This window comes from Epinephelus lanceolatus, chromosome 9 (assembly GCF_041903045.1).
Source record: "Epinephelus lanceolatus isolate andai-2023 chromosome 9, ASM4190304v1, whole genome shotgun sequence".
NCBI lineage: Eukaryota > Metazoa > Chordata > Actinopteri > Perciformes > Serranidae > Epinephelus > Epinephelus lanceolatus.
This window is the reverse complement of record NC_135742.1, coordinates 8,524,283-8,548,226: the sequence shown is the minus strand read 5'-3', so window position 1 is coordinate 8,548,226 and position 23,944 is coordinate 8,524,283. Positions and strand designations below refer to the sequence as shown.

The 23,944-nt window shown below is 41.8% G+C and overlaps 1 protein-coding gene across 2 annotated transcripts in view; it reads left to right on the top strand.

Moving 5' to 3' along the window:
* Positions 1 to 23,944, top strand: part of dapk1 (death-associated protein kinase 1) — a 119,385-nt gene that overhangs the window by 79,313 nt on the left and 16,128 nt on the right. For both annotated transcript variants that reach the window (XM_078170513.1, XM_033619284.2), the window contains exons 11-19: positions 940 to 1,032; positions 4,763 to 4,882; positions 7,645 to 7,743; positions 10,654 to 10,752; positions 11,822 to 11,920; positions 12,018 to 12,215; positions 12,550 to 12,747; positions 16,857 to 16,955; positions 23,865 to 23,942. In XM_078170513.1, the coding sequence (XP_078026639.1) occupies positions 940 to 1,032; positions 4,763 to 4,882; positions 7,645 to 7,743; positions 10,654 to 10,752; positions 11,822 to 11,920; positions 12,018 to 12,215; positions 12,550 to 12,747; positions 16,857 to 16,955; positions 23,865 to 23,942 (1,083 nt within the window). The remainder of the gene's footprint in view (positions 1 to 939; positions 1,033 to 4,762; positions 4,883 to 7,644; positions 7,744 to 10,653; positions 10,753 to 11,821; positions 11,921 to 12,017; positions 12,216 to 12,549; positions 12,748 to 16,856; positions 16,956 to 23,864; positions 23,943 to 23,944) is intronic.

Genomic DNA, 23,944 nt, shown 5'->3' with positions numbered 1-23,944 from the left:
GCCAATGCTGGAATTGCAAATTACTCTGCTGGATTCTCCACCATTGAATCAGGCTTTCACCATAGGGACATGAACGTGCATTAGGAACGCCCTCTCTCTGACCTGTAATCAGCCAGTCTCCCATCCCGGCCTAGATTTTCTGAAAACAGAGCTAAGCAGAGGTGCAGAAGTTTAGTATTCTCTTACTCTACTTTAATTACAATATGCTCAAAGTTTATTATGGGATTTTTGCCCAAAGACGCCAAAATAAAACTGCCTTCCCCAGCTTTAAACTCATCTCTAAAATTAGTGAGAAAACACAGAGAGCCCTTGCGTAGCTTAATACTGTACAAGTCCCCAAAAAGGCACATAAACTGAGGGGAATGCACTTTAGATTGCTTGTATAAAAACAAATAGAAGGAAGTTTGGTTTGATTGTAGGAGCCATTAGAATCCGGAGATGGTCTGTTTACCTTGTGATAAATGTTTGAGCATTAATAATAATGTGTTGTTGGCCTGTCACAGACTGGTTTCTGGCATTAACACTTGTGTAGTTCAGCTCTTTTCTTACATCATATCTTTTTTATGTGTGTAAATGAATGTTTTGTTTGTGTTTTGTTTGCAGACTCATTCGCCTCAAAGTGCTCAGTGAGGGCCAAATGAAACACTCTGAATTGAATTATTTTAGATTTTGCACACTAACTCTGTACTGCACAACCTCAGCATCCAATTTACCAGTGCATAGCAGGCAAAAGTCCAGAGTCAAGTCGCCGAACAGTCTGAAGGACAATGGGTTATCAAAGGATGAATCACAATGAGTAAAGTTGATGTAAATGGAGCAGAAAATTGCTTTATGTCTGCACCTGCCCGCCCGTTCACGGTCCCCTGAACATGACTTGACGTTAACCTGTTCTACTTGTACTCACTCATGAACCGCCGTTCTTCTTCTCCTCTTTTCCAGCAATCTGTCCGGCTGATCTCCTTATGCAACCGGCTGTCCCGCTCCTTCCTGTCCAGAAGCAACATAAGTGTGGCACGCAGTGATGACACTCTGGTAAGAGCCGCTTCTCTGTTGTCTCTGAACAATTACAAACAGGCATTAAAGCAGAGAGCGGGCAAGATTGTTAATCTTTACTACAGCAAATTCATTAAGTTGATTGGGTTTGCAGCTATTGACACCAACAACACTTTAAATTGCACTCGAGGAAAAACATCTACAACAGAAGAGCCATTACTTTTATCTCTGCAGTCTTGTCCTATCTTTAATATAAACCAAATCAACATAATTGACAGGAGACAGGCGGCTTAATGAGTTTCAGATTGCTTTTCCTGAAGTGCATTTTCTTATTAGGACCCCAAGCTCTCAGTTACAGCTCTGGTATTTCTAGCTCAACAATCTCTCTGAAAATCTTGAGCTCCTACGTGTAATTGATCTGTTCCACAGTGCCACAGGTCAGGTGTTTGCAGAATTGTTGGAATTTCAGTGTGTGTGTGTGTGTGTGTGTGTGTGTGTGTGTAACCTTAAAACCAGATTGAGCTCACAGGAATGTGTGAAGGAAACTTGTGTGAATGTACAAGTCAGTTTGTTTGAGTTTGTATGTGTCTATATGTTGATACTGTCCAGCCCGTGCGATGTAAACACTGCAGCCTCAGTGATAGGCTTAATCATTTACAAAGCGCTGCCAGCAGGCCAAGGCCAGGCCTGTTTCCTCATCAGAGGATTACGCAGCAACTTCTTCATATCACAGGTGAGCTGGCAGGTAGAACGAAGCGCCCCCTGTAGTCTGGAAACGGAGCTGCAGCAACAGCACAAGCTCTCTAATAGATGGCTGTCTTTATTGGCTGAGCAGCTCCAGGGTTAAGTGCTTTACTTAAAGACTTAGAGATTTGTTTTAGTGCAGCGGCCCCTCTGTAAATTTTCAACTAAGAAGCTGTTTGTGTTAGAGGCTCTGTATCAGAGAGTGGGAGGAAGTGCACACATCAGAGAGCTGAGAAAGTGTTAGTAGTAGGACTGCAGCTAATGGTTATTTTCATCATTCATTAATCTGCCAGTCATTTTTTTGAATAATTGTTTAGTCTTTAAAATGAGCCGAAGTAGAGTAAGAAGTGGGTATTAAGTTTTATTTTCCTGATTTGCTTTGAAACCATGTGTTTCCAGTCTGCTTGGCATGGAGGATGACTCTAGAATACTACAATACTCACGAGTCTCGCAGCTGTTGCTATGGAGAAGAAGCCAATCAGAGATGTTGGCATTGTTTCGTTGCACAAAGGACTGTTGCTCGCCAATAGCAGAATGATTTTTTTTCTACTCTCGCATGATCATGCATGTGACACAATCATTGTGTTTGTTCATCTCATGTTGCAAACTGCAGTTTGTATGTTGCCATTTAAAGCTGAAGAAATCTAGAATAGTTTATTGCTTTTCAGATGTGGCTTAAAGGTTCAATATGTGACATTCAAAAACAACTATTTGCTATATGAACATACAGATGAGTGATAGCACCCTGAGCGAAGTCACGCTCTGTATGTGTGTTGTAATCCAAGCTTCTCTGTTGGTTCTTGCGTAGGACTGTCTGACCACATGTGCATGTTAGTGCTCATAGCTGTGGCTTTTTTATTGCAGCATTTACCACTGATATTGGGACAGCGTCATTGCAGTAGCATGTACCCACCCTCCAGTTCCCCCTGGTTAACACCATTAGCTCTGTCAGCACTGTTGCTGTTGTCTTGGGTGATGACGTTTAAAAGCAGCAGGCTCATCCATGAATAAAGTCCCCCGTTATTTTTGTTGCATGTGTTTTTCCATCACACAGCAGGGCAGGTAAAAGAAGTTTACCTGTTGGAGGTGAGCTGTTTGCAGAGGTGCAGTAAGAGCCTGTTGTCTGCAGCTCTTCATCAACGTCTCACTGTGGCTGTTCCTGCTTTCACTTTCCTCCCTGCTGAATTATTAGACTTGTCTTTATTGAAGAAAACCCGCTAACAAAGTTCCACTAATTCAGTAATAACACATTTAATTTCCTATAGATTCTTCACAATAAAAGTCCACTGTTATTTTTTTTTTTTTTTATGTATAAACTTTTATTGTGAAGCAGCAAAGAAGGAAATGTTGACTTTTCGAGCAGCAACTTGACACAACTTCTAACATGTCGGATAGCGAACATGAAACAGTAAAATAAAGCAGATATCTAAAGTAAAAACAGGACGCAGGAGAGAAACTTAACCCCAAACCACAGAGATTCAGTTAGAGGCTACAAAAGCACTGAGAGCTGAACACAGAGACTTTTAAAGACGCCTTTCTCTCTGGTCTCCTGCAGACAGAGGTGACAAGAGTCTCGCAACACACACGTGTGTTTTGAGGGGAAAACGGGGGTCATCGGTTGGCTGCAGTCACAAGACATCACTGCTGTCCACTTGAGGGCGGGCAGCCAGACTATTGGACCTACTCCAGAGTAGGTCCATCTCTGGCGCTGCTTGGTGTTGCACGGCATATCTAAACTGACAATGGAAACACAAATCGGTGCGGCATGACTTTACTCGGCATGGCCAAGAGTGACAATGGATAAAGGGCACATGTTAAATGTGTCCAGACAACTCAGACACTATTTCACACAGAGCCACTTTGACTAATTCAGGCTGAAATGAAGCAAAACAAGTCAAGAGTTGAAACATTTTTCATCCATGACTTTAATGATTAATCAGTTATCACACTTTTCTGCCTGTCGACTAATCGTCTAATCTCTGCAACACAAATTAACAGTGAGAGAGACTCACAGAGAGGAGGGTGACTGTGGGTTAAGAGCGACATACTTTGGAGAAATAGCCTGCAGAGGTAACAGGCGCATAAGGTTTAGTCACCTTTACAAAACACCTCAAAAATAACTTCTTGAGGGACAGAGGAGCATTACTCATTTCCGCTGCCTGCCCTATTTTTCTCAGTCTGTCTGCCGCTGAACTTTTAGTCATGCAGGACCACATCTTTGTTTCCCGGATACCACAGTCCTTCCTTGTGTTTTAAAGCCGTTGTTGTTGTTGTTGTGGAGACTGTTGTCCAGGACCAGATGTGTCACAAGGAGTCAAGATGGAGAGAAACAGATGCTGTATTTTTCCTACTTTGTGGATGTTATCTTCTTTTGTTGGACAGGGTCTGAAGTGGAGGCCTACTCTGAAAATATTACACATCAAAGAGAAATTAAGTAGATTGGTAAAACCTCTCCGTCCTGTGTCATGACTTGCAATTTTTCGAAGGTAAAAATCCCAAACAACTGAGCTGACAGCGAATCCCCAGCAGGCGGTTTGCTTCCCGTACATGTTTATGTTGTGTTTGCAGCCCCTCTGAGGTGGGTTAGTCATGGCTTCCCCAGCAGGGAGGTTATGTTGAGGAATGTAGCCGAAGTGTCACGCTTGGCAGAACAAACGCCACCTCAGCCTCCCCTCCTCTGCTCCCTCCTCCCCACCTCCCTGCCTCTCTCCTCCTCGTCTCTTTGTGCAGCAGAGCGTCACAGCTGATTTCTGTGCCGCCCAGCTGACTCTGGATGAAGGTTACTGGGTCAAATGTCAGCAATAGGAAGAAAAAAAAAAGTAATGATTTTATGTTGAACCTGAACTGCAGACGCAAAAGAAAAGTCTATTTGTTTCTGCGTGTATTCATGCGTGAGGGTAAAGATGAAAGAGAGACTTAGCGGGGAGCATGTGATAGAAAGAATTCACAGGATTAATGTTCACAGGATTAGATCATCATCCCGTGAACAGTAGAAGAGTAATAACTATCTTTCCCACCCGTCTAGGACGAGGAAGACTCCTTTGTGATGAAGGCCATCATCCACGCCATAAACGACGACAACGTGCCTGGTCTGCAGCACCTGCTGGGCTCCCTGAACAGTTACGACGTCAACCAGCCAAACAAGGTGACCAACACAGACATATTGAACATATGTAGTGTCAACCCTGTCTTTTGATATTGATTTATTATTTGTGAGAGATGTGAAGTGTTTTCTGTGTTGTTTTTATAATAAATCCAAATTTATAACTGTCAGAAAATCAAACACAAAAAAATGACAGCGCTTATGTTAGCTGAAAGAATGCCATGTCTATAAAAGTTAGCAGTGCAGGTCACTTTCCCACAAACACAGACTTCAGTTCAGTTCAGTATCATCACTGAGGCAGCTGATTGGTCGGGTCTGGTTTTGTCAGTGTCCACATGTCTTTCCCTGGAGCCAGTCTGACGGCCTTTTTTAGGAACTGAATGGAAGTTTGTGATCACAAGATCATGCCTCATTTTAGGATGATGATTGAAGCAAAGACGAGGAGACGGAGTTTGTTTGATTTTTTTTTTTATTTTATTTTATTTTTTTTTCCAAGAGGGATAGTTTGGATTTTTTGAAGCGGGGTTTTATGAGGTACTTATCCATAGTCAGCATATTATCTTCAGTAGATGGTGGTCAATGCACCACCAGTTTAGAGAAGCAAGCAGGAGCACCACCACAGAAGCTAAGCAATGCATTGCTGTAGATGGGGGCAGCAAAATGTATCAAAGCCACCTAAAAAACAGGCCCACCTAAAAGGCCAATCTCAGTGTACACTATATCTAGAATACTTTCACCTTGCCATCAGACAGTTCTTTTTCGACAGGGAACTGGAACGTTATCTCAAAGCCACCAGACTCCATTGACAAAAACATCAATTTTACCTCACAGAACACGGGAGCTGACAGTCTACCGCTGCATCAGTTGATTAGTGTGTTTGTGTTACCATGTGACTTTGGTGTTTTAAATGGTCGGTTCAGATTCACCAAAGTCACACAATTACACAAACAAACTAACTGACTGATACAGTGGTAGACCGGCAGCTCCCGTGTTCTGTGAGGTAAAATTAGTGTTTTTGTCAATGGAGTCTGGTGACTTCGAAGAGAGCACATAAACGAATGTAACGTCTTTAGTTCCCCGTCAGAAAACGGCTGTCTGGCGGCAAGTTAAGCAGTGTAAATTGTAAAAAACACACTTTATTTTCAAGTACAGTGAATTTCCAGCACAGAGCTTTTAATTTGAAGTGCTGTTTCCTGCTGTAGAGTGAGTGGCTAACGCACAGCCACTTGACAGAGACAGCAAATTAGCTCAGCTACGTGGCCAAACTCAAGTATGATGCAGAATATATTACAGTGTGGACCTCGAACTAATGACTAAGGAGAAATCTGGACCCCATGGCTGAATCAGTTGGGAACCACTTTTCTAAATATAGCGTACACTTAAACTGATACTGATTTTTTAAGTGGCTAAAATATATTTTGCTGCTGCCCATGTCCATGGTAGTACATTCATTAGCTTCCATAGTGGTATTCCTGTCTGCTTCTCCAAACTGGGGCCGTGGCAACTGCCATCTACTGTAGGTAATACACTGACTATGGATATGTAACTCATAAAACTCCACTTCAAAAAATCCAAACTATCCCTTCAAAGGCAATTCCTCCTAGTCCGACTAGTCAGAACAAAGATACTCCTATGACGTAATACAGGCATGCAGGAAAGTCACATACTTTCACAGTCGTTGTTGTTCGTATAACTCAAAAACTGTAGCTAAATCACAATTTTTTCACCTGAGCCAGTTCTGTTTTAGCAAGTTTTCCTCAGATATGAGGAAGAAGTCATGAAGTTCAAACACTGTGTAAAAACAGGCAGGTAACAGATAAGCCTCTTCGTTATGACCATCATAAACAGAAGAGCTTTCTGCACATTAAAAGGAAAATTATCAGCCAGAAAGAACCAATTTGTCATCCTTAGTAATCTCAGACACTAATCTGTGTGGAAGACATTGAAATGGAAAACAGATATTAATGTTTTTAGCTGGAGGACAGGTTGAAATAGTCCACAAAAAAAGAATTGTGCCTTCTTGAAGTGTAAAAATGTTAATGATAGTCACAGACAGTTCAGGTGCGGCAGTTCCCACTTTATTAAGTTTTTATTTATGCGTATTTGTCGAAAGAAAAGAACATACAGAGATGATGCTGAGTTAGAAAGACCCACATTTGCAGACATTTAATGAGAGAGTGGGTTATGAATTGCAGTTTTGCATCCAGACTCAGCACCTCCCTCGTCATCATTCTGCTCACTGTTTCACTGGAGGAGAGATGCTGTTTGTTGACAGATGATGGGCAATGGGGGGACATGATGTTATTAAACTCAGCGAAGTGTAGAGGAAAATATGGAAACGGGTGGAAAAAGAGGAGTGGGAGCATAAGAAAATAGTGATGTGGGGAGGAGGAGGAGAATAACACTACAGTTAGTGACAGAGAGCTTGAGAGAGCTCTGTAAGGACCAGAGTTAGTGCTGGTAATTGCCAGATTTCTAACTCTGCTCTGTGTTTAAGCTCAGAGCAAAGTCATCTTTCCATTTTCTGCCATCCTTTCTCCTTCTTTTCTATTACCTCAGCTTGTATCTTCATCACTGTGCTGACACTTTAAGACACATACTGTCTAAAACCTGAGATACGTCCATGCAGATTCATCTCCTGAACTTTTTAAGAACCTGTGGGAGAAAATCAGCCTATTTCCAAATATTCTTAAGTTGTAATAGTTACATGCTGTCAGATTGAGGTTTTGTAGCACAAATTCAAGATACACAAACACCTCATGGTCACTGAAAACTAAAAGTTACCCTGCGTGCCTACCTTGCAGCATGGGACTCCTCCGCTCCTGATTGCAGCCGGCTGTGGCAACATTCAGATCATCGAGGTGCTGATGAGGAAAGGTGCAGAGATCCAGGCCCATGACAAGGTAAACTCATCTGTTCAGTCTAATCAGTGTGGCTGTGACAGCCAGCTGTGGAGGTTAACACACATGAATTAAAAGCGACGGAGCTGCGGTAATGTGACAGACTGTCATTTGGATTATGACGGTGGCGATCCACGTTATAAATGTATCCATAAACTCATTGCACTCAGTACTGCACTGTAGAGACGAGCATTTGCTGCACACATATGTTTTAAGTAGTCTGATAATCATCTTTATAAAGACAGATACTTTATCCTTCAATTTATCCGTCTGTACCAACACAACAGCTTCAAAATATGAAAACTATAAGACAAATATAAAAAAACGATTTTCAAATATTAAAATAACTTTAAATATTGCTGTCACTGTTTTGGTTTAAGATCATGTGTTAGAAAATTAAAGCTGAGCAGTGATTTGATATTATGGTCATTTGACTTTCAGTTGAATTCCATTGAGATATAATGAGCATGTACCAAAAGATTTTCAGTTTACTGTCGCAGAAGACAAAGAGAAACAGCAAATATTCAAATGAAATATTTTTATTTTTCATTTATTTATTGTTTTATGTTTCTATTTATTATTATTTTAAGTATATTTTTGTTTATTTTATTTTATTTTTTGGCATTTTTATTTTAAAATGAAACAACTTGCTGATTATTTAAATTATTGGCAATTAATTGTTTGTGGATCAACCGATCTTACAAGCTCAAGTTATATCCATACAGTCTATGGCTGCAATGCAGACCAGTTCAACCAACTTTATTGACTAAAAACCTGTCTTACTTTCTTGTATGTGATTTGCCACCATGACTATGCTTACATGCACAAACATTCCGTTTTTGCCCTTATTTCCGAAAAGACAATTTTCCTTTCCTTCCAGGTAAAATGAACATTCCTCTAATATTCCAGTTCATATGCAGCCATGCATACTCTGATCAACAAGTCATTTATCATGTCAAAATAAAGAAAATGGCTTTGGGTAGTGACCAAAAGATAGAGCTCAGCCTCAGATATCTGGAGGGAGCTCAGAGTAGAGCTGCTGCTCCGTCGCATCAGAAGAGCCCAGTTGAGTTGGTTGGGACATGTGATCAGGGTGCCTCCTGGGCGCTTCCTGTTAGAGGTTTTCCAGGCGCATCCAACTGGTAGGAGGCCCCGGGGCAGATCCAGAACATGCTGGAGGGATTACATATCTCATTTGGCCTTGGAGCGCCATGTGACCCCCCAGGAGGAGCTGGAAGGTGTTGCTGGGGAGAGGGATGTCTAGAGCAGTGGTCCCAACTGGTCCAGCCACAGGGTCCAGATTTTTCCTTCATCATTAGTTCAAGGTCCACACAGTTAAACACATTCAGTGTCATACTTGTGTTTACCCATGTCGTTGAGCTAGAGTGCAGAAACAGCGCTTTGTGTCCGAAATTCACTGCACATAAGAATAAAATATGTGTTGTTGTTTTTTTACAAATGACACATGTGCGAGTCACTTGTGGTCTGTTCAGAATGGACCTGCGACCCACTTTTGGATCATGACCCACCAGTTGAGAACCACTGATCTAGAGTACCTTGCTCAGCCTTGCTGCCCCTTGTGACCCAACCACAGATAAGCAGATGAAACTGGATGGATTGAGTGCTAGAGCTACTTATGCCATTTTGCTTCTTTACATCAAAATAGGACTTTTTCTACCAGTGGCGGGCTTGTTTGACCGTGTGAACACAGCCTCCGCCTTAAATCCCTAAACCACATTCTTGAGAAATTTGACATTGCGATATTTGGACCATTTGACAGCCGAGTCTTTCACGATGTTTGAAAATAGGTGTGTTTTTACCTACAGCTAGAAATTTGGGCTTTTCTTTTGGGCATGTATCTTTACCCCACAGCCTTGCAGACTATTGGCTACTTGGTTTTTGTGACTGTAAACAGGCAGGAGGCTGTGTGGAGCAAACTGCAGCAAAAAACTAAGATTCATTCAGTCATTTTCCGTAACTGCTTATCCTGTTAGGGATCGCGGGGGGGGCTGGAGCCTATCGCAGCTGACACTGGGTGAGAGGCAGGGTTCACCCTGGACAGGTCACCAGACTATCACAGGGCTGACACATAGAGACAGACAACCATTCACACTCACATTCACACCTACGGACAATTTAGAGTCACCAATTAACCTGCATGTCTTTGGACTGTGGGAGGAAGCTGGAGCACCTGGAGGAAACCCACGCTGACACGGGGAGAACATGCAAACTCCACACAGAGGGGCTTCCCCACCTTGGGTTTGAACGAGGAACCCTCTTGCTGTGAGGCAACAATGCTAGCCACTATACAACCATGCCACCCCCTATGTCCAATGTCCAAATAAGTCCATTCAGAATAAGGTTTAATTCAGAATATCCAAACGGAATATGCTGTTTATATGACACGTATCAAATTTGGAATAATAGTGGGATATCAGCGTGCATGTCAACATTGTCAGTGTAATATTTGATCCCTGATGGTGTAATATTGATTTTACCACGTCACCAAGCCCTGTGGAGAGAAGTATTCTTCTTTTGTGGTTTTGTTTTGAAAGGTAACAACATGAACATTTATTGAAGTAGAGTATAAACCTGAATACTTGGACCATAGTCCTCATTCAAGTTTGATCAATTCTCTCACTGAATCTCTTACACTTCTTTCCTGTTGTACATCTGGAAGCATTTGGTGTTTTGTAAATCATTCAACAAGAAGCTGGCTAGTTCAGCTCTGGTGGTTTAACTGTGAGCACATCCTCAAAATAGTTTCAAGCTCTTTGTCAGAAAATGTTGTGTGCAGTATTTTAGGAGGATGTGTTCATATCATCGGGCTGCAGACACATTCCCAGGGAGCTTGATTTTCTAGTAAAGGTCAGGGATAAATCCTGGAATTTCTTTCTCTCTTGAAACCTTCAGAGCGGAGCCAACGCCATCTACTACGCAGCGAGACACGGCCACGTCGAGACCCTGAAATTCCTCCATGAAAAGAAATGCCCTCTGGATGTTCAAGATAAGGTGACTCAAGCGCCTCCTTTTCCTCCCAGCACACACACACATGTGCAGAAACACACATAGTTACTACTACTCACCACACTCTGTTATCTCTTAGCAATTACTCACACACTCCCACCCATCCAACCTCTTGAGGGGCATTACTTTGATTCTCCGAAAATGCCCACATACACACACACACACTCGCCACAGTAAGCACCTGGGGAGAAACCAGTTACTCTGGCATTTTATCAGCTTATTTGCTGTTGCTATAGAAACAGGTCTTGCTGAGAACGATGGGTTTTGTGTGTGTGTGTGTGTGTGTGTGTGTTTGCTTTTGATGCTGGTGTAGCCTCCATCACAGAGCAGGCTCGGGCAGACGAAATCCCAAAAGCATTTTCTCCAATCTCTTCAATCATTCTACCCGCCGGTGGTGTCCTCTTCTGTCAGAGCAACATTAAAGTTTCATCTTACTTTATTACTCTATAACCCTGAAATCACAAGCTGAGGTGTCAGAGCGGAACCAGATAATTGTCTTATGAGAAAGGGAAAGACCTTTCAACACCTTTTTTAACAGCCTCTCCTATCTGCTGTGCTTTTACGTAATCCCCCTAATTAAATAGATCTGTCAAGTTTCTCCAACATCAGTTCGATGCTATTTTGAGCGGTTCACTTTCCCACCTACAAGCTAACACAGCGTCTTGGGTGTTGTTTCACATAAGCAGCTTCCTTGCTAACAAGCTTCCCCTCTGACTGGCAGCCATAAAGTTAAAGCTGATGGATCGATTGCTAACGAGTCCAATGTCTGCACACACAGGACAGTAAAAATCTGAATGCCTTGTTTGAGTGGAGGTTTTGGGGAAAGTGGCTGTCTCAGCGGAAACGGCATGACTGAACAGCATGATGTTATGGATGACTGCAACATCCTTGGATGTCACTGCCTCAAAATAGTTCTCAGTTATGGAAGTGATTATCGTAAAAACTGTAAAGACATCCTGTTATTTTATTATAAGTTGTGGTTGACATAAGCACCTTGATGGATACTTTTATTGCTGATGATTTGTTAATGTTGAGTCTTTGTTGTGGCCTCTAGTCTGGGGAAACTGCTCTTCATGTGGCGGCTCGCTATGGCAACGTGGATGTGGTGAGCTACCTGTGCAGCATCCGAGCCAACCCAGACCTGGCTGACAGGGTAAGCACATGCAAACATTCACATACAGCAAAATGTTCTCGGGTTTTTAGAGGTCCAAAGGTTTTTATTCTTTTGCATTCTACATCTCCATCTCCAGGAGCAGGAGACCCCACTGCATTGCGCTGCATGGCATGGATACTCGCCAGTAGCCAGAGCGCTCTGCCAGGCTGGCTGCCATGTGGACGCAAAGAACCGTGAGGGGGAGAGTCCGCTGCTGACAGCGTCTGCTCGAGGCTTTGTGGACATTGTGGAGTGCCTCGTGGAGCACAAGGCCGATGTGGAGGCGACTGACAAGGTAATCAGATCTGAACACTTCAGCTCAGTCACACTTTTGTTTGCATAATATCATTTTCGTCTGACTCTTCACTTTTCAAAAGAATATACAGGTTTTTAATGACAAAGCAAGCTCCTGTGTGCCATCTAAAGCACCCAAATCTGTATTTTAAAACACCATACATGAAATGAGTACAGTTTGACCTTCAGATTAAATGTCAGTCTCTCATGATGCACCTTAAACAAAACCAATAAAAGAGTAAGCGCACTTACCCTGCTGTTAGCAACATACAATAATGTGAGATTAGAGGATTTACATTGTGTGTCTGTGTCTGTGTGTGTGTGTCGCTCTCCAGGACGGCCACACAGCCCTTCACCTGGCTGTGCGGAGGTGTCAGATTGAAGTGGTCCGCTGCCTCCTCAGACACCACTGCCACCTGGACCAGCAGGATCGCCATGGCAACACACCGCTGCACATTGCCTGTAAGGACGGAAACCTGCCCGTCGTCACAGCAATCTGTAATGCCAAGGCCAGCCTGGACCTCCCCAACAAGGTAAGCAAACCACTGCCCAACGCACCAGTTAGGCTTCCAGAACTGTCACACAGTTCAATCAAACAAAAATGCCTCATGGAACCACTTCAGTCAGAGGACACTGGCCTGATCTGGCTTGATCAGAAGTCGGGTTGATCTCAGTCGGGTTGAGAGGGGTGGCGTAAGCCCTTAATAATATGTTCAGTAGGAAAATATTATGCCTCCTCGCCGCTTCCCATTAGAGGTGTTCCGGGCATGTCCCACTGGTAGAGGGCCCCGGGGCACACCCAGGACATACTGGAGGGATTACATATCTCATCTGGCCTGGGAACGCCTTGGGGTCCCCCAGGAGGAGCTGGAAAGCATTGCTGGGGTGCTTTGCTTGACCCCCTGCCCCTGCAACCTGGCCCTGCATAAGCGAATAAGTGGCCACCGACTAAGAATTTCCCTAGTCGACCAATAGTCATCATTTAGGGTCATTAGTCGACTAGTCACCTGCATGTTTATGATATTAATGTAATGATTAAATGATATATTTTGGTGGTTTGAGTTGAAGGTGTGAGAAAGAATAGTATCAGTAACATTGTTAACACTGTGCTACATTACAGAGAAATACAAAACCGTACTAATGAACCTTCATTAATATAGGCCTATATTTTATCTACAAGTGCACGTCACACACTGAGCGAGCCGCCTGTTAATGACGCTGTGGGCTAATGGGCATGTAGCTACTTCCATGTTTCAGATGATACGTCATGTTTGTAGTCGACCAATGAAGATGAGTTTACATATCACCTTGGGTTCGTCCTTCACCTTCTCAAAATGATCCCACACTTTGGATTTCCTGCCCGACATGTTATTAACTAGCCTGTGGAATAACCGCAGGTACCAGCCTTGAAAATTAACCTGACTCCTGTCTGACTGCTGAGCATGGCCACTTCCTGTGTCTGTCCTTTCAAAATAAATTCCCACATGGTCCAGTCATATAGGTTTAGATTTATTTTGACAAGGCACAGCTCCTAATAGATTTTTTTTTTTCTTTCTGCAAATAAGCGACCAATGAAATCTTGCCGACTAATGACCTTTCTGGTTGACTAACGTTTAGTCGACTTTCAGGGGGCGGCCCTTGTGTAAACAGTGAAGTTCAAATCTCTAATCAGAATGATTTCAGTCGGGTTAAAGAAATACTGTCCATGTAACCATAGCTAGTGTTGGACCTCACTAATGCTCTTGTGTATGAATGGTAGAGAACATCTGGTGGAAAGCCTTCCCAAAAACGTGGAGGCTGTTACAGCTGCAGATTAATGTCCATGGTTCAGGAATGAGATGTTTTAACAGTCACACATGGCTTCAGTGTCCACAGACTTTTGACCAGGTTGTGTTAGCTGTTCCACCCAGGCTAGAGCTGATCACAGGCCAAACAGAGGGATAAATAAACATAGAGGGCAAACATATTAAAGGGATTAAAGGGATTTCTCTAAGTGTAAATACATGCAGCCTCAGGATTTTTGCTGTGTGATCCAATCTAATCTTGACTGGGCTCATTTATCTGGCATTCAGTATATTACTGGTAAAAATATTTAATCCACATCTATTGATAGTGGTAGTAATTGAAATTCAGGACTCATTTGAGCTGACGTTGAAAATCTGAGAGCATTATTTGGCCTTAAAAACAGTCTTTATTCTGGTATCTGCTCACTAAGCAGCTTTTTGTTTCTTATTTGGGTGAACTGGTCCTTTAAGGGAGCTCTCACATGCCAGGTTGATCCCATCTTGCTTTGCCTCGCTGCCAGGCACGACTTCCCACACATGTTCCTGCCTTTTCACTTTCTATTTCGACGCCATCCATTTTAATGTATTCTGCGATGGGATTGCTTCTCTCCGACGCTGGAAACATTTTTTCCCAGGGTAGTTCAGGGAAGTGATGTGTATCAGGAGCAGACAGCGCTGCCGGAGATGTTTTGATTTATTCATTATTTTCAGTTTCTGCTTGTTTTTTTTTTTTGTTTATGTTTTTTTTTTTTTAAAGCTTATCTAAAGCAGCATATCACACGTTGCTGAGTCTGTGCCTGGATTTGTGTTCGCTGTCAGCTGCAGACACTGGGGAGAAAAATGAGGAGGATGGAATTGAAAACGTCTCCAGTTCTGTTTACAGCAGAATGAAACAGGATGAATGCCTCCTTGTTGTTTCAAGTTGTGACAAAAGGGAATTGATTGAAATGCTGCTTTCAAACAAGTTCATTTTGTAGTGGGTATTGATATTTCCAAAGCTTGTCTTTTATTTTCAGGCACAGAAAACTTTTGCAGGAGTATTTGGGGTTTACTCTGTAGGTACTGTGGTGAAAAGCAGTGATGGTTAGAGATTATCACTGTCATTATGGTAACTACAGAGGGAGCTGTAAACACAACATGGTGCTCCTGCTTTGATTACCAGTTTTATTTTTCTAAACCCCACCCGAGCTCCTTTTCTACCAGTCATACAGAGGCAAGGCAACCAAGGCAGGACCTGCAACGACCATGTGGGTGCTGAGTTGAGTTGGTAGGAGGTCCTGGGGCAGACCCAGAACACACTGGAGGGATTACATATCTGTTCCGGCCTGGGAACGCCTCGGGTCCCCCAGGAGGAGCTGGAGAGCTTGCAATTGAACCTGCAGCCGCTGTGGCAAGGATGTCACCTTTGTACATGTAGTGCCTGCTCAACCCACTGAGCTACTGGGCACCCATTACAATACTGTTTTGATATATTTGAAAACTATAATTGTCCATTTAACTGTTTATGTTGCTGTTGTCCACATCACAGTGGCAGCAGGTTACATAAAGCTATGCTCTTATTTCATATCTGTCCTGCAGATATTCACTTCGCCTCCCAGACAAATTTAAGCAAGCATTTCCTGTTTCGCCGCAGCCAGTCACCTTCATATAATTTTTCATGTAGCAGATGTTCACACTCAGCCACTTAGAACACATAAAGTTGTTTTTCTAGTCTGTTTTATGACCATGTTTAGTGTGTTATCACTCTACCAGGTCTATAAACTGTAGCACCGCTCTCATACACTGTTTGTGATTGCTCTCAATATTTGTTCATACCCTCATCAGAGCCTTGATAACACATCCTTTTACGGGCAGTTTCATTGATCAAAATTGATCAAACATGAACACATCTGTCAGGGAGTGTGAGGGGTACTGTCTGCGAAGCAAAAGAACCAAGAGCTGGGGCGACCATAAGCTCACCTGGTAGAGCAGGTGGCCCATATATAAAGGCTGTGTCCTTGTTGCAGCGGGCTCGATTCCAACCCACGGCTGTCCTATGAAATAAAGGCCAAAACCAAGAGACGTTTCATGAGTTCGTCACCAACAGTGGGTGAACGATGAACTGGGTTTCTCATCTCTAGTGATGGCAGTAGCTGCAGGTTGTTTAAGCTGATGCTGTCTTTACATCAATAGGTTCTTTGCTGCTAGACAGCTTGCTTCTCCCGGCCTACGTTTAGTTAACGCCATAATTTACTTTCGAAGCTCTGTTGTGTCACCATCTGACTCTGTCCGTCTTCTCTTCATGTTGCCCTTTCGGAGCCAGGCCCACATCATCGCAATATAACATTACTTAGACAAGCTGCAGGCAGGCAAGAACGCGAACAGGTGAGCGTCACCTAGTGCCCCCGATGCCCCCTGGGTAATGCAGTCTATTTAGTGCTGTTACGAACCTCCCAGAGAACTTGATATGGAGAGGGCAGGAGAAGTACCAGCAGATTGTGAGTAATTTCAGTGCACAGGAAATAGTCACGATACAGCAAAGTACTCAAACTATAAACAGAGCTGTGTGTCCATGTTCAGGGCCAGATACAAGCCGAAATTATACTGCCCACGTCAACATAGTCACGTCTTTGAGGATCCTTTGTACGGACCTTTTACGGCCATGGGCAGATGACAAAATCCATGTGGATTCAGACAGTATAACCTGGCCTTTTGCAGCCATTTTGGAATACAGTATATCGTGCCTTAAAGGTGGACCAGACGTTCTTCACCCAGCCAGTTCTCCTCCTGTGTGATCATTATCCTGTTATTTTCGGTTTTGATATGCTAAGTGACCCCCAAAGATTTAAAAAACTGTATATTTTTCTGTCTTTCTCCAGTATGGCAGAACTCCCCTCCACCTGGCTGCCAACAACGGGAGCCTTGAGGTTGTCCGTCATCTCTGTCTGGCTGGAGCTAACATCGATGCTGTCACCAACGTAAGTCATCACACAGCTTCTTTCTTTCACTGCTTCCTTCTACTGTAGTTTAACGTGTCTTAATGCATCATGAGAAGAATTCATCTCAAGCACTGCAGGAAACTGTGAGAGCAATTCTTCAACATTTCAGTAAAATATTGCAGCATTTTGACATTTGGATTGATTATAGAGCACAAACTGCTTCATATATGAACACTGCTGCTGTCAGTAGAGCTGAATGCATTAGTATGTAGAGAGGATTTACCACCATGACAGATTTTATCATATGTATTTCCTGACATCTCCTGCCTTGGCTGAGTGTAATGGATGAGCAACAGACATGACACAGCTCATATGAACACAAAAAACACGTCTGTCTCTATTTCTTCAGGTGATGACTTATTTGTCAGTGAGTTGTTAATTTCCTGCTTGAGCTGCAGAGCACGTCGCTGTTCACTTCTTGCCCTTAATAACAGTAGAAAAGCTGATGGCAGGTTTTGTTTTTTTTTTTCTCAAGTCAAACTGGATTTAATCTGCAGGAATTCTTTATTAGTGCTGCCCTCCTGATACTGAGCTGCAGTGTCTGTCTTTTCTTCTCTGTCGGCCTCTGTGGGTTTAAAGCTTTAAAGTCTTAATGTGTTTCCTCCTTTATATTATTAAAATTGATTTAACCTCTTGAACTCTGGTACTCGCCTTAAATTTGCCTTTAAGTAGCTTCAAAGTTTTGACAAAGCAGTTCTTTCCTTACAGCACAGCGAGTGTCCAAAATATTCATATCCAAGATGTTATAAAGCTACACCATGACATCCTATAAAAAGAAATGTGTTTATTGTTTTATACACATTATTGTGTCACTCAGCCGAGCATATCTGGCATCTTTCGAAACTTAAAGATCTCAAAGCTGAACAGAGCTGAGATGAGTAACATGCAAATGTCAGTACAGTCCGGATTTATACATTAAAGGGGAAAAGAAAGCAGCCTAAAAATATTTAAGCTTAAAACATCTACAGTAAATGTTCAATTGTGAATTAAATACCCATAAAATCTGATTATGAAAAGAAAAAATTGGAGAGAAATTTATTTATCAATTAAATATTAATAAATCGTAACTTAAAGCTGCAGTTTGGGACTTTTATGTGTAAATGAAGGTCTGTTATGTTCAAGCCCTCGCCAAACAAGTTCACACAATGCTGATTAAGTCTATTGCCACCAGGGAAAGCTTTCTATATTTTGTAGTATACTGGAGTTGTGGTGTCTGGCAGCTTTGCAGCACTGTCACACAGGAAGTGATGCGTTTTACATCAACCGGTCAGAACAAAAGGGAGCGGAAAGAAGGGAAAAATCATAGCGACAGAGCAGCAGCTAGGAGTATGGTGGAAGCTATGGCAGTAAGAAGCATTCAAGAGAACTTTTGGAGTGGATGGTCCAGATGAAAACTCAGCGTTCAGAGGAAGTCAAATGAAGAGTGGGGCAGGGAAAATGCGACAAGCTCAGCTGCGGGTATACATCATAAGCAGACGTCGACTTTTTTTTTATGTTACCAGTCTGACGACCAGAGGGTTAATTATCAATATAACAAAGTTATAGTAATAGTATAATACTAGCATTTTTATTTGTATAGCACTTAAACAAGGTAAACAAGGTTACAAGGGGCTTCACAAACTGCATGAAAATAAGACAATAATAACATTACAATAATTAAAAGATGTTCAAAGCTAAGAAAAAGGCAAAAACAGAAAAGGAAATAAAACGCAAACAGTTACAAATCACAAAACTTCAAATCAGACATTAAAGGGAAAGCATTGCAGGTTTGTCGTATGATAAAAAAATACAGTTTTGTTTTCTGATTATTTCCGAATAATCTCCTAAGATGTTGCTTGAAAAATTTATATATAACTTGCCACAAACTGTATGTCAAAGAAAAGAGTTTTGAGACAGTTATTTGAGTTTGGTTAAGTGTTTGTTGATTTCCAGAGGAATCTCCTTAAATGAACTGCCTGATTTAAGTGTAAGTGAATATGAATTTATTGTTCATTTATTTTTGTGGACTTTATTTTGCAGTTATGCAGAACTTTATGGTTGCAGTGTCACATTTTTACACATTCAACCTGCTGTGCGCTGATTAAAAGACTCTTCTGGCAATACATTTGAATGAATTAATGAGAGGTGTTGAGTCTTTTCCCCTCATGATTTGTACCAAATTACACAATTATTTCCAGAAAATAATGAGGCAGTGATTAAGGAATGGTGAACCTTGTAAACGAAAGCGTGACCAAAATTACAAACATATATTAGTCCATATCCACTATGTACAGCATACCATACCATGACTTAGTCATACCAAAAATTAGAAGAAAAAAACAACAACATTGGTCCACAGGGGGAGCCACAGCGATCAGTCGCATTTTAGACATTTTTAAGCATTTTTCTGTTGTTATAGCGCCACCCAGTTGCCAATTAAAGTTAAATTTCTCCAGTCACCTTGAGGCGTTCTGTTCTACATATCTACCAAGTTTAGTAAGTTGCGTGGTGATGGGTGAAACCCTTGAGATGTTATACACCTTTATGTGATGAGCCACGCCCTCCGCAATATTCATTGCCTTATAGAAGCTCAGTTTTAGTAAGTTTTCCAACTTTTGCCAAGAGGGAACTTTAGATATTGGTCCCTAGATTATGTTCACCCAGTTTCATGCAGATCGCTCAAACTCAAACACCAAAACGCTCAGGCTCACGTGGTCTTTATCATAATATACAATGAAGTCGTAAATACAGTTATAAAAAACAAGTGAGTGTTTGTGCAGAGAGGAGTCTTAAAGAAAACACTCAGGTGTCATGATTTCATTGAGTTGTTTCTGCAGAGTCTGAACAGCAGCTAAGGTGCTGAGGGTGGCGACAGCCGCAGGCTATAAGAGCTTTTATCAAACTGTTGAGGATCAAATGGAGAGCAGAGTCAGTGCGAGGAGTCAGAGACCAGATTCACTTATTTCGTCTGGATACGAGTGTGTTTGACCTCGGAAACGGGAGGTTCATGTCCAATGGTTTTTCGATGCTACATAAAAAAACATTATTTTCGCTGCCATGCTCCTTGAGAATTGAACATCTGTCAGCTGATATTTCTCGAGGCTTTTTAGAATCTGCAGCCCCACATCATGACTTCATTTTACCCACATTAAAAGAGCAAATACATTGTTTTTCCCCACAAGTAGAGGAATTTTATCTTACACTGATACTGACCGTATTTAGCTGATGTGGTGACTAGTCTACACATATTTCACATTCAGTTTCTTTGTCAGTGTCTAAATGAAAGTCCGTGAATATGCAGTTACATTCATTTGATCACAGTAGGTTACTGATTTTACTGCTACAGCAAAGCTCATGTTACTTTACAGAAAAATGGTTCTGTGATGTGAAATATTTGGATAACTGATTAATACTTTTTGCATTTTTCAAGCAAAAATTAACATTTCAATGGTTTTTTAGTTTTTCACATTTGACTATTTGATGCTTTTGTTTGTTGTTATATGACAACAAATTAAATATCTTTGGGTTTTAGCTTGTTGGTTGGATAATGTACCACATTTGAATATATAAACGGCGATTTAGGGAATTTGTGATGTTTATTTTTGACAATTTTCACACTGATTTTGAATAAACTGCAGGACAAAAGAGAGCATCTATATCAGACTGATTTAAGATAATCTGTATTTGAATGTACCCTGACTTAAGGTATCAGAATTGGTTTTAAGAGAGAAAAAGTCAGATTGGATTAACCAGCAGTTGTGTCTGGAACTAAATTTATTTGGTTTTTAGACTGTAGACGTGTTTTGTATGTTTTTTTATATTTGTCTATCATGAAGTTGCCCTCTTCTTCACCTGTAACATTATCTTTCCTTTAAATTTACTCATCATAATCATGCAGAATCTGCACACTGCACATCGTACATAGAAATATGGTCAATCTTGAGTAGTCTTTTTAACAGACTTCTCTGCAGTCCATTTTTACCCAAATTTTGCTTTAATATTCCTGTAATAGGAAGAGACCAAAGCGTGGTGTTGTTTCCTCCTGTCTCCACCTTGATTTCTTTCCCACTTAATTGTGGTTAAGGCATTATTTAACTCTGATCTGGTGACTAAATATCTTTTTTCACTCACTTTAAGTCAGGAAATCAGATATCAGAAGGTGTTTCTCCACTGCCAGATGTCTCACACTGAGGTTTCTTTCTCTCTCTGCATTCTCTCGCTGTTAATATTGTATGACAGCTGATGTGCCATGCATGTTTAATCTGACAAAAGCACATATTGAGATGTATAATTCATCATCCAGTGGTCGCTGGTCAGTGGTTTGTTGTGGAGCAGCTGAGGGAGCACACAGGAAGCTCGTTTGCTTTGCTTTAACATGTCATTGGACGCCTAAAGAAACAATACATGTGTGGCTCAGTCGGGTCAGCCTGCAGAAGAGCTTAAATTAGAGCCTCTTTTGTGTGTGATCATTCCTCTCTTTAGTTTCCTCTGCTGCTCTGCTCCAACACAAACACTCTCAGACGACAGATATTTAATCTAAAGCAGAGATACTATAGTTGATCTAATATTCTGGGGTTAACGTAACACCAGCCTTCATCTGCCAGTTGCCAAGCAGTGATAGTAATGGTTGTAACAGCCTGCCATCTGTGAGAGCGAGTCCCGTAAATTACTCACATGTAAATCACACTAAGCGGTCAGCTTTTGGTCCAAACTGCACTTCATTTACACCTCTGACATTTAGCTGATCCAGGCAACTTAAAGGTCAGTGTTCTCGTGCTTTTATAGTATTATGAGACCTTGTCAAAGAAATACAAAATCTAAGAAGAGGATAAAGCTAGAAAATGTCTACAGTTATTAATCTTTATTGATTCTCAGTGTCTTATAACAAACCCAGTTGACTGGCCTTTGTCGTCATGGTCTGCAGAAGTAGGAGGCGCTCTGTGGGCGTTCCAGGCTGTCGATGCAGCTTTTCCCAGTGGAGCAGCAGCCAGAGTCGGACAGTGACAGATGGCTGAGTTACTGAAAGAGACGTGAAACTTGTCAGGACTGTGGTGTTTCTGTGTCAATGTGTTGAAGGGAAAACAGAGAGAGAGTAACAAATCAGGGCAGTTGTAGAGCTGGACGGAGGATGAAAAAGTGAGTGCACGTACTCTGTGTGTGTGTGTGTGTGTGTGTGTGTGTGTGTGTGTGTGTGTGTGCTGTACAGACTCTACAGCTGTAGTTAATCTACTGGAAAATAACTGTGAGAGTTTTAGTGCTCAAAGAGAAACCCCACTGATTATACACATTAAAGTCGACTGCATATGAGAGGGGAAAAAAAAGTAGTATAAAGCCTGTGGTGGCTTCACAAGGAGTGTTTGAAGTGTGACAGTTTGCCTCAAGTGATGTCATTTGAGTCACCGAACGTTGGGGCTGAAGACTACAAATTTGCAATCAAAAAGGAGGCTGTCAGGAGGGTCTGAGGTTGGGAAGAAGTGAGTTACCAGACCTCTGTCACCAGCTTCTCAACAGCTCCAGGCTACATTAGCTGCTGCTAGCATCCAAATCTGTGACTTAAATGTGGGTGGTTGTGTTGCATTGTGGGTAATGAAGGTGTTTTGACAAGTAAGGAGAATGTATGGGGGAAAAAAGATATCTCTGTTGCTGCTGCCTTGATTTTTATCCCTTTTTTAAACTCATCATGAGTCCAACAATGAGAAGTGTACAGCTCCTATTGAGCGGAGGATTTTAAAAAAAAAAAGGGTAATCATAACTGGGCATTAAAAAAATGGTGTGATGTTATTAAAGGTAGTGTTCAAACTGCACTGTGACTTTAGGGAGAGCTGTATTTTTCAGGGGTGAGAGGAAACTGTACACATGCATGCTCATACATGAATTCACCTGCCTACATGCAGTAATATACTATCAGTTGCAGTGTTTTGCAGTGATAGCCATCACAGGAACAGACATCATTGTGTGTATTAGACAGAAATTACCATAAATTGTTATGCATGAATAAACATGCACAGGACACGCTCTTAATATTTATCTCAGGAACCTAAATACACAGGAAAATATACAACACTTACGATATTTAGGAGCAGTGGTTCCCAACGACTTCCTTCTTGTTTGTCATGAGTTCAAGGTCCACACAGTTTAATATCTTCAGTGTCATACTTGCGTTTGGCCGTGCCACCAAGCCAGTTTGCTGTCTCTGTTCAGTAGCTGTCTGTTAGTCACTGACTTGACAGCAGGAAACGGCACTTCAAAATAAAATCACTGTGCAAACACAAACTCGACACGTTTGTGAGCCACTTGAGGTCCATTCGCGACCCCCTTTTGGACTGGGATATGCCAGTTGGGAACCACTGTTTTAGAGCTCCCTGTAATTCCCGCTAAACCCTGATTAAAGGTCAGTTCTGTAATGTTACTATTAGATTATCGTTTTATGAAATCCTGTACAAAATATCAAGGTACTGTAGCACAGGAAACAATGCTCCTGTTCTACAACAGTAGTGGCTAAAAATGGAGGACTGAAAAGATCGCCAGAGCAGTCAGTCTGACCTTTTTCGGGTTATCGCTTGGAAAAATAAACTGTCTTCTCTTGTAAAGCTTACATGATGCTCGATCTGCTTGAACCATAATATTGTCAAAACTGTGTTTGGTTTTGCCTCAAAAAATTAGATGTTTGAATAATGAACAAACGTCATCATTTTTCCTGACAGTGTGTTCGTTGTGCTAACAGACTGTGTATCCAGTAAATATGTTTCCTTTTTCTAAATGACGAGACTAAAAAACTCCTTCCTAAACAAAATGTCAACCAAAATGTGTATTAGAAACACTTGAGCGTCAACAAACCAAACTGCAAGGGATTATCTGTCTGATTTCTCATGCATGTATTTATCCCTGTCTTTCTCTCCTCTCTCTCAGGATGGGAAGACAGCAGAGGATTTGGCTCACGCTGATCAACACGAACTCATTGTTTCTTTGTTGGGAAAGCTTAAAAAGGT